Raw genomic sequence first — 12,116 nt, forward strand, 5'->3', positions numbered from 1 at the left:
CAGCAGCTGTTTCAAAATTCCCTTTAACCCTTTTTGTGAACTTTATTGCCAGAAATAATCCCTCGTGCAAAACTAACATTGAAGCCTCCATAAATGACAATACTACAGTTAATTTTACATAACTTTTCTTATACTCTTTAAAAAATTTGGAGTGAAACAAAAAGTATTTCTTGCTAGTTGCTTGTACATGTCAGTAATCTAGAATAATACAACACTGTACTTGGAAATCCTGAGAGAAAGCCATGCACTGGAGTAAGTAGGGATAACCACTCACTTTGAAGAGGAAGCATTGGTCAGTGCAGAGGGACACACAGATACATTCTACATCTACATCCATACTCCGCAATCCACCATACGGTGCGTGGCAGTGGGTACCTTGTACCACAACTAGCATCTTCTCTCCCTGTTCCACTCCCAAACAGAACGAGGGAAAAATGACTGCGTATATGCCTCTGTACGAGCCCTAATCTCTCTTATCTTATCTTATCTTTGTGGTCTTTCCGCGAAATATAAGTTGGTGGCAGTAAAATTGTACTGCAGTTAGCCTCAAATGCTGGTTCTCTAAATTTCCTCAGTAGCGATTCTCCTCCAGAGACTCCCACCTGAGTTCTTGAAGCATTTCCGTAACACTTGCGTGATGATCAAACCTACCAGTAACAAATCTAGCAGCCCCCCTCTGAATTGCATCTATGTCTTCCCTCGATCCGACCTGAAAAGGATCCAAAACGCTCCAACGGTACTCAAGAATAGGTCATATTAGTGTTTTATAAGCGGTCTCCTTTACAGATGAACCACATCTTCCCAAAATTCTACCAATGAACCGAAGACGACTATCCATCTTCCCCACAACTGCCATTACATGCTTGTCCCACTTCATGTCGCTCTGCAATGTTACGCCCAAATATTTAATCAACGTGACTGTGTCAAGCACTACACTACTAATGGAGTATTCAAACATTACGGGATTCTTTTTCCTATTAATCTGCATTAATTTACATTTATCTATATTTAGAGTTAGCTGCCATTCTTTACACCAATCACAAATCCTGTCCAAGTCATCTTGTATCCTCCTAAGTCACTCAAGGACGACACCTTCCCGTACACCACAGCGTCATCAGCAAACAGCCGCTTATTGCTATCCACCCTATCCAAAAGATCATTTATGTAGATAGAAAACAACAGCGGACCTACCACACTTCCCTGGGGCACTCCAGATGATACCCTCACCTCCGATGAACACTCACCATCAAGGACAACGTACTGGGTTCTATTACTTAAGAACCTTCGAGCCACTCACATATTTGGGAACCAATCCCATATGCTCGTACCTTAGTTAGGAGTCTGCAGTGGGTCACCGAGTCAAACGCTTTCCGGAAGCCAAGGAATATGGCATCCGTCTCATACCCTTCATCCATGGTTCGCAAGATATCATGTGAAAAAAGGGCAAGTTGCGTTTCGCAGGAGCAATGCTTTATAAAGCCGTGCTGATGCATGGACAGCAACTTCTCTGTCTCAAGGAAATTCATTATATTCAAACTGAGAATATTTTCGAGAATCCTGCAACAAACCGATGTTAATGATATTCTTGTCCTTGCAGCTTCACTGTCAGCCAAAAAAAGTGCCTGGGTTGTTATATTACTTTACTAGTTGAATAAATAAATGTACATGTGAACCAAGTAATATGAGATTAGGTCTCATATGAAAGAATTGGTGTTTCTTGGCCACATGCTGAAACACAAGTTTATGAGATAGTGAAACAACTGTGTTAAAACACAACAGTTTGCATTTAAGGGATGAAATTGGTTATGATAATGACATGCATAACTCCCCACCATTACAACTCACTACTTAATTGCAAATAGTTGCTGTTAAAATGTGTGTGTGTGTGTGTGTGTGTGTGTGTGTGTGTGTGCTTTTGGGGGGGGGGGGGGGGGGGGAGAGAGAACCAGATGCATGTGTGCCCACATTGTATGTATCATCATGCATACATTTACACATAGAAGGGGGAGTAATGCCCATAATGTTTCAGTAAACTGCATGATCTCCTGAGACATAGCCACTGGTGAACATCTGAGGGAGTTTCTCAGTGAACTCTGGATTTCCTACTCAATTGCTCTGTGACATTGTCAGTACTCTTATTATTGTGAACTTTGAGTTTGTTCCAGCGATCACCATTTGGATGATGATGGAATGTTGTGTGTTGGAGGGAGGGAAAATCTTAGCTTAACTCTCTTAGGTAGTGAGATGCTGTAGACCTTAATTGAAATCTCTGAACATTAATGTCAGCTTTGAACTAATACAGTGCATGGGTTTTGAGACAAAACATTTTTTAGTAGGCAATACTATGGACACATATCACATCCCAATATTTTATGCTTGCTCAAGTAAACAGAACTTTGCCTAACACAATTTTTATTTACCTAGCTGCTCATGCAAATGCAGTAGCTTCCAGTTTATCAAGTAAAACACATTCAGCTCTCTGAATATACAACCTGGGTGCGATATCACATACTCAAGAAACTGAGCAAAGATAACTCAGTGAGAACATTAGCTCAGAAACATGTAGTTAACTGTAATACCTAGTGTTTCCCACAATTTTTCTCAATTATTGAAAGAATATAGGAGTCCTTTGAAAATGTACCTAACTTTTCATATATTTAAAAAAGTCTCCAGCACATAGTAGGCACCCTGAAGTCAGCGGAGCATCTGCTCATTGGGAAGATGTCGGTGATCTGCATTCCAACGACCACTTCCTGTTCTGCTGATTTGAATTTTTCTGACAGACAGAGCAATTTTTAAAAGATAGTTGCGCAGGTAAGTGTTCTGAGGGAAAAACTGAGTCTGTGCTGGAGTTTCTTGATATTTTCATATTTTTTAAAATTATTCTCTCTCTCTCTCATATATATATATATATATATAAGTATAATAGAGGGAAACATTCCACTTGGGAAAAATATATCTAAAAAGAAAGATGATGAAACTTACCAAACAAAAGCGCTGGCAGGTCGATAGACACACAAATAAAACACAAACATACACACAAAATTCTAGCTTTCGCAACCAATGGTTGCCTCGTCAGGAAAGAGGGAAGGAGAAGGAAAGACAAAAGGATATGGGTTTTAAGGGAGAGGGTAAGGAGTCATTCCAATCCCGGGAGCGGAAAGACTTACCTTAGGGGGAAAAAAGGACAGGTATACACTTGCACACACACACATATCCATCCACACACACACATATATATATATATATATATATATATATATATATATATATATATATATATATATATATATATATATATATATATATATATATATATATATATATATATATAAAACAAAGATGAGGTGACTTACCGAACAAAAGCGCTGGCAGGTCGATAGACACACAAACAAACACAAACATACACACAAAATTCAAGCTTTCGCAACAAACTGTTGCCTCATCAGGAAAGAGGGAAGGAGAGGGGAAGACGAAAGGAAGTGGGTTTTAAGGGAGAGGGTAAGGAGTCATTCCAATCCCGGGAGCGGAAAGACTTACCTTAGGGGGAAAAAAGGACAGGTATACACTCGCACACATGCACATATCCATCCACACATACAGACACAAGCAGACATATTTTCAACCGGAAAGAAACTGGAGATCTGGAATGAAAAAAGGCGAAAAGGTGTTGGTTACAGCTGGGCTATGTTGGACTTGGGTTGGTAGACAACGATGTGCATAAAGGTTAGGTGGTTGTGTTGCCGCCAAAACACGTTAAAGGACGGAGAAATTCGGGAAAATTTCGAAAAAACTGCGTGTAGTCTATTAAAAGGAATGGTATTGTGGTGGCAGGTTACGAAAATGAGGCTAACAATTGTCTGACGAAGAAATAATGGCGTTAAAACCTGTGGGAAGCGGCTAAAAATGATGAGTGATGTGGGAAAAACGGAAATAAAGCGAAAGTTATTAGAACTGGCCGAAATGGTTGTTTAAAAGGTGAAAGGAGCTGTTTGTCACCTAGAAACGGTGGATATTATAGCGGCGGTAGTGCTGAAAGCGGCAAAATTTTTTTTTTTTTTTTTTTTTTTTTTTTTTTTTTTTTTTTTTTTTTTTTTTTTTTTTTTTTTTTTTTTTTTTTTTTTGTTTGGAGGTGGGTTACGTATTATTGAGTATATATATATAGGCGGGATAAAATAGTATAGCAGATTACGGTAAAAAGGAGAAGGTGAATACAAAGTGAAACTACTGGCAAAAACAGAAAGAGGAAAATAAGACGACAGAAAAGATTTCAAAATGCAACAGTGACAATAACAAACGTAATTGTTGGATTCAAATTAATGATTCAATATAATGGAAGGAAACATTCCACGTGGGAAAAATTATATATAAAAACAAAGATGAGGTGACTTACCGAACAAAAGCACTGGCAGGTCGATAGACACACAAACAAACACAAACATACACACAAAATTCAAGCTTTCGCAACAAACTGTTGCCTCATCAGGAAAGAGGGAAGGAGAGGGGAAGACGAAAGGAAGTGGGTTTTAAGGGAGAGGGTCTGCTTGTCTGCTTGTGTCTGTATGTGTGGATGGATATGTGCATGTGTGCGAGTGTATACCTGTCCTTTTTTCCCCCTAAGGTAAGTCTTTCCGCTCCCGGGATTGGAATGACTCCTTACCCTCTCCCTTAAAACCCACTTCCTTTCGTCTTCCCCTCTCCTTCCCTCTTTCCTGATGAGGCAACAGTTTGTTGCGAAAGCTTGAATTTTGTGTGTATGTTTGTGTTTGTTTGTGTGTCTATCGACCTGCCAGCGCTTTTGTTCGGTAAGTCACCTCATCTTTGTTTTTTTTTATATATATATATATATATATATATATATATATATATATATATATATATATATATATATATAAAAAATGTGAAACCAATGGTGCCCAAACACTAAACAAGGAAAGCCATGTCCCTCAAGATAGCATGTTTTTATAAGCATGATGTTTGCAGAAGCTATAGGTAACAATACATCCCCATGGCTATCAACTATTGTCCGTGATTGTTATCGATTTATCACCATAATTACACAGTTATGGAGAGTTACTAAAAGTTATGAAAACAGACATTTTACAATTTGATGTTTTAAAAAAGGTACTGTTTACATTGTACTAATATTATGCTACTAAAATGTTGTATAGATTGCAATGATTCCGTTCCTAAGTACGTAGTAAACCTGTCTATGAATGATTTCATCACAGCTTACTAAGATAGGCTATACAGAATGATTAGGGAAATTGTTTTCTTCTGCATGTGTCAGCTTAAAGGATAGAAATAAAAAAGCTTTCAAACCAAGTGCCATCACAAAATTCAAGGTGTTCGTCTGTAAGCTGTTGCAATTTTTCTAACCAGAGGATTCACAAGATGTGCAGTTTACGTATTTATCCATACTTAATACATATGCACCGTGCTGACGTTATTATGTTAATGGCTGTCTCCTTTAATTTTTTAAAATTGTGCTTGTAGTAAAGTATTATAGAAATTTTCAGTGGTTTTGTGATGTTCTGTGTTCAGTGGTTTTATTAGTCTTTTCATGATTCAAAACCACTGTTCCAGCATAAGATTTGTGAATGGCTATGGTAAAAGCTGTGGGTATGTTCTATATAGCTTACGTACACCATGACAACTATTTTAGATTGCCATCTGTTGCCTCAGATATCTCTTCTTGATGAATTTTTGTCTTGCTACTTCATTCTTGTGGTTCAGATCCTCTATGCCACTGCCGTGCTTGAACATCCATTTTTTCTGGATGTCATTCCGTCTTGCAGGGAATCCTAAATGAAAAATCGCAGCTTCTATTCTGAGCTACAAAATGACTTCAAATGAACTCTTGTTTCAACTCTTCAATATTTTAAAGTTCATTACTTCTCATTAACATATATTACAGTAGCTCAAATAGGCTAGATCAGTGGTAACCAACATCAATCTAATCCATCTGACTTGAAGGTCATACTGACAATCAATGGTTCATTAAAAGGTAATTCATTTGTCTTGATGACAGTGGCATGGTTGGTAGGCTGCTTATTCTGGGCAGCTCATGGCACCTTCAACTGGAGTCATCACAGTGTAAACATGTGTGCCCAGCTGGTAGCTGGTGTGTGTTCATTGCCAATGTACCTCTGCCCCCCTGTAGCATCTGTGCCAAAATAAAGTGGCGCTGACAGTCTCTAATTGCATCTTGCTTATTATTTATACCTATTTCCTCTATTACAGTCATTGTTTGCTGGGAAATCCTTGATAGTGGCCTAGTAAACTTGATAAAGCATCCTGATACACTACACTACATATATAATGTTAGTAGTTAATGATTTTTCCGTTGTTTTGTCAAAAATTCAAGGAATTCAACTTTTCTTTGTTCCTTTGGCAACTGTTAAGTTTCTGTAAATACAAGCATTACACAAATGATAATGCAAAATAAAACAGTGGAAGTGATATTCAGAGTGAAAACAGACAAAAATTATAAAGTGGAAACTGCTGTAGTGATGTTCCAATTACTGGTAGTCATAGATTTACTTATCATGTTGATTGAGTAAGAAGGAAAGTTAAAAATGATCGCAGTAATAAAAGTGTAGTCTGTACCTCTGGTGCCAGCACACCACAATGTTATTCATCCATTCTGAAATAACTATTCAAAGATTGTTTGCAAACAATGAGAACTTCCGGATTTGTTCAAAAATGGATGTTAATTTTATACCACTGAGGTTGTACTAAATCACCTTCTTGCCTCCTTAGGAGGCCCAGAGATGGTTTGGATTTTATAAAGTTTAGGAAAGAAATCTTTCCAAATATGATTTGTAAATGAAAACAATAGGTGAACACCAAAATTTTAACATCAGGTATATTGTTGAATCAAGACAGTGGGACTCTCCTTTGATTATTCTGTGGCTTTTGATTCACAGTGTGCACCAATGAGATATTTACAGTCTTGAAGCACTGAATCTGGAGGAATGATGAAGTTTCTTATCTGCTCCAGTTTCCTTAGCTTTCTTCATGCCTTTAATGAACATATCCAGCAGATAAAATGGTCCAAATCATACAAAAACATAGAAAAGAGGTGGGATTCTGCGGGTTGCTTTTAATAATAAGGGAAACAAACAGGATGTCCTTTTAGTCAAGAGAGAATTTACAGAGATATAGGTTACATAATTGTCCTTTGTGGACTGTCATCTCATTGCTGAGCCAGAAGGCCATGCGTCATGGGATCAAGAGTGGCTGAATGAGAGAGACAAATGGCAGTGAGTAGGTAAATGTGTCTTGCCGTGTCACTGTCTTCTGGTCGCAGATATGGTATGAAATTGCACAGCTTTGTTTTCACGTAGATCAGTGACCTCTCACAATGGCTTTTTATTAAGATGGAAGCGTCCAACTGTTCATGATGGCTCTGATGTATTTATTTCAGTATGCCACATGTTAACAGAATGCATTTCATATGCTTTTTACATCTTTGCAACAGTGGGCAAAGATGCAGCGATGACAGATTCTGTGAACATCATAGGTTTAACAGCTCCACCACAAGTGGTGACAACTGTATCATATGACCACCATCCAAGCAAGTCTGCTGTATGGGAATGATGATATAATTGTCTGCAGAAGAGGCAAAAGTTAGTTCCCTTCTGGCAGTCAGATGATTGCCAGCGACACTAAGCTACTGTCTTCTCGCTGTCACTGCTCCTGGACTCTTGATTATGACCTTCCACCGCTTTGTTGTACCCTGACAAATTCATCATCTCAATCTGTTGCATTCTGTAGGGCACTGAATCTCTAGCAGTAACAGACTTGGATACATTTTGTCTGGATATTTGTATTGACATGGCCTAGGTCATAGGGAGCATTAATAAACCTTGCTTATATTGTTATCAAGTGTCACTGATTGCATCCCGTGATACATCAAGAAATTTTGGGATTTAAAGTGTCAGTTCCTTCTACTTTGTTTATTTTCTTGAGGACCTAAATTTTTGTGGATACAACAGTTTGGTAGTTCATGTTGTATTAATGCTCGATGGCCAGTAAATAATGTACCTGTACAAGTATTTGTGTATTGCTGTAGGTTACAGCAAGTGGTGGCCAGATATTAGTCTCATGTGTGCAATGCATCTACAATATCAGTGCCCCCCAAGTATTACTTGTGCTGAGTGGTATCTAGATATAGCCAGTTCATAATGACAAGAAGTCAGTGATGGCGGCAGCATTTCTTTACCTCACTGGACAGCAGCAAAAACAACTGGAACAGCAAGAAAAACGATATTAGCAACAAGTACAAAAGTGGTGGGGGGGGGGGGGGGCGATCTTCTGTATCATAGGAATGATACTTCTAGTCTGCACAATTTGAGAAAGTAGTCCCAGCTATAAGCATCTTCAGTAAGGTGTTCCCTCTCTCTCTGAATTTAGATATCATAATTTGTTTCAGTTAAAGACGTGTGTCCTGTAATACTGTGCTTTTTCCCTTCTCAAGTTAGATTTATCATTTTTAACAACTCTCTGTGTGTGTGTGTGTGTGTGTGTGTGTGTGTGTGTGTGTGTGTGTAGCAGAATTTAGAGTATCTTAATTTGTCTCAGTTAAAGATGTGTGTCTCATAATACTGTGCTTTTCTCCTTTTCAAGCTAGATTTATCATTTCATTGTTTTTAACATCTCCACACATACTTTGCATTTCAATTTTTTCATGTACTAAACATAGGATACTTTAAATTTATTTACTTCTCTAAGGCTGGTTTTCTTTTCTAGGAATGGTCAGCTGAGGGTTATCAGTTATGGTTAGTGAAACAGCAACTCAATCATGATCCTGGAGGGCAAGATGCTGAAACAGACAGTGTCATCCAGTTGGATTTTGTGAAAAGTGCTCTTACTGTCAACCCATGTATGGTAATACCTCTAAATGAAATATATTTTGTTATTCACATACATTATGGAACTGCATTGAATTAATTTAAAACTAGACACATACTTATGTTGTAGGACAGTCCAGTCCTATGCATATGTTTGAAATGAAATATTATATACCTATAGTTAAAAATTGAAATAGTGAAAGCTTTCTTAATTTTTAAAATTGATGATTTCCATGCAGGCACATGGACTACTGGCAGAAGTTTATCCAACATGCTGGTAAAGGAATGCAGAGCTTTTTTCTTGAAATGTTTAAACACACACATCATCTGTCCAAAATTAATGAAATTTTCAAGAATTTTTAACAACAGCCTTAATTATATTTAAAACAGACATGACCATTTAAAATAAACTTTTGATGCGGCAACCTTTGAAGCAATTTTTGAAACAGTCATGACCCATAGTCTTGGCAGCAGAATTAAATCTCCTTTTATTCCCTGTCTTCTTGCATCATACTACCCGTCCAGAGTGAGACTTTCACTCTGTCACGAAGTGTGTGCTGATATGAAACTTCCTGATGGATTAAAACTGTTGCTAAGCCATGTCTCTTTAATGTCATTTCTTCCAGGAGTGCTAGTCCTGCAAGTTTCGCAGGAGAACACCTATGACGTTCAGAAGGTAGGAGATGAGGTACTGGCATAGAGCTGTGAGGAGGGTAGCTCAGTTGGTAGAGCACTTGCCCGTGAAAGGCAAAGGCCCAAGTTAGAGTCTTGGTCCAGCACACAGGAAGTTTCACACTGACCATTTCTTTATAGGCTTACTTTTCTTATCTGTTGGTGGGATATTCTCATGAAGTACTGTGCTGTGAGCTGTTCAAGTGTAGCCATTTTGGAAAGCTGTCCACATCAAGATGAGGCTGTAGTCTACCCAAGAGTTTCCAGCTGTTCTGTTAGATTAGATTAGATTAGATTCAGTTTTCATTCCTTAGACCCAAAAAATGAGAATTCGCATGGGTATGGAACATGCCAGAAAGTATAACATAAAAAACATAAAACATTTGAATATAATAATTACTACCCTGATCATTTGTCAGGAGAGTGTCAAAATAGGTGAATGCAATACAGTAAACTGGAACAGCTAATATTTACAGAATCAAAATGTGTCAGAATGAAACATTGTTGTGCACTATTAATAAATTTATCATACACAAAATACCTAATCTTGACTGCTGTGACAAAGTTCTGTCAAAACTGAAATCTAATAGACTTAAGCTGGCCTAACAGTCTCTGTTAAGATATTCATCTATAGAGTAGAAGGAGTTGCCTATCAAAAAGTCTTTCAAACTCTGTTTAAACCATGCTTTTTGATGGTTTCTGGCAATTTATTGAAAATGTATGTTCCTGAATATTGGACCCTGTTTTGGACCAAGGTAAGTGATTGTAGATCTTTATGTAGATTGTTGTTATTCTTAGTATTGTTACAGGGTGTTTCAAAAATGACCGGTATATTTGAAACGGCAATAAAAACTAAACAAGCAGCGATAGAAATACACCGTTTGTTGCAATATGCTTGGGACAACAGTACATTTTCAGGCGGACAAACTTTCGAAATTACAGTAGTTACAATTTTCAACAACAAATCTCTCTGCAAGTGATGTGAAAGATATAGAAGACAACGCAGTCTGTGGGTGCGCCATTCTGTACGTCGTCTTTCTGCTGTAAGCGTGTGCTGTTCACAATGTGCAAGTGTGCTGTGGACAACATGGTTTATTCCTTAGAACAGAGGATTTTTCTGGTGTTGGAATTCCACCGCCTAGAACACAGTGTTGTTGCAACAAGACGAAGTTTTCAATGGAGTTTTAATGTAACCAAAGGACCGAAAAGCGATACAATAAAGGATCCGTTTGAAAAATTTCAACGGACTGGGAACGTGACGGATGAACGTGCTGGAAAGGTAGGGCGACCGCGTACGGCAACCACAGAGGGGAACGCGCAGCTAGTGCAGCAGGTGATCCAACAGCGGCCTCGGGTTTCCGTTCGCCATGTTGCAGCTGCGGTCCAAATGACGCCAACGTCCACGTATCGTCTCATGCGCCAGAGTTTACACCTCTGTCCATACAAAATTCAAACGCGGCAACCCCTCAGCGCCGCTACCATTGCTGCACGAGAGACATTCACTAACGATATAGTGCACAGGATTGATGACGGCGATATGCATGTGGGCAGCATTTGGTTTACTGACGAAGCTTATTTTTACCTGGACGGCTTCGTCAATAAACAGAACTGGCGCATATGGGGAACCGAAAAGCCCCATGTTGCAGTCCCATTGTCCCTGCATCCTCAAAAAGTACTGGTCTGGGCCGCCATTTCTTCCAAAGGAATCATTGGCCCATTTTTCAGATCCGAAACGATTACTGCATCTCGCTATCTGGACATTCTTCGTGAATTTGTGGCGGTACAAACTGCCTTAGACGACACTGCGAACACCTCGTGGTTTATGCAAGATGGTGCCCGGCCACATCGCACGGCCGACGTCTTTAATTTCCTGAATGAATATTTCGATGATCGTGTGATTGCTTTGGGCTATCCGAAACATACAGGAGGCGGCGTGGATTGGCCTCCCTATTCGCCAGACATGAACCCCTGTGACTTCTTTCTGTGGGGACACGTGAAAGACCAGGTGTACCGCCAGAATCCAGAAACAATTGAACAGCTGAAGCAGTACATCTCATCTGCATGTGAAGCTATTCCGCCAGACACGTTGTCAAAGGTTTCGGGTAATTTCATTCAGAGACTACGCCATATTATTGCTACACATGGTGGATATGTGGAAAATATCGTACTATAGAGTTTCCCAGACCGCAGCGCCATCTGTTGTTGACAATTGTAACTACTGTAATTTCGAAAGTTTGTCTGCCTGAAAATGTACTGTTGTCCCAAGCATAGTGGAACAAACGGTGTATTTCTATCGCTGCTCGTTTAGTTTGTATTGCCGTTTCAAATATACCGGTCATTTTTGAAACACCCTGTACTATGTATTGAGCTATTGGTTGGAAATAGAGATATATTACTTGCAACAAATTTCGTTAAGGAATAAATATACTGAGAAGCCGTGGTTAGAATACAAAGTTCCTTGAACAGGTTTCCACATGGTGATCTGGAATTTACACCATAAATGCTTTTACGTACTAAAAATTTTTGCTCGGTTTGATGAGTTACTCCAGAATAAGATCCTGTATGACATAACAGACGAAAGTAAGCAAA

At 38.8% G+C, this 12,116-nt stretch overlaps 1 protein-coding gene across 2 annotated transcripts in view; it reads left to right on the forward strand.

The window, feature by feature from the left end:
- Positions 1-12,116, forward strand: part of LOC124798690 (guanine nucleotide exchange factor subunit Rich) — a 305,412-nt gene that overhangs the window by 107,431 nt on the left and 185,865 nt on the right. For both annotated transcript variants that reach the window (XM_047262195.1, XM_047262196.1), the window contains one exon: positions 8,755-8,892. In XM_047262195.1, the coding sequence (XP_047118151.1) occupies positions 8,755-8,892 (138 nt within the window). The remainder of the gene's footprint in view (positions 1-8,754; positions 8,893-12,116) is intronic.

Source organism: Schistocerca piceifrons, chromosome 5 (genome assembly GCF_021461385.2).
Source record: "Schistocerca piceifrons isolate TAMUIC-IGC-003096 chromosome 5, iqSchPice1.1, whole genome shotgun sequence".
Taxonomy (NCBI): Eukaryota; Metazoa; Arthropoda; class Insecta; order Orthoptera; family Acrididae; genus Schistocerca; species Schistocerca piceifrons.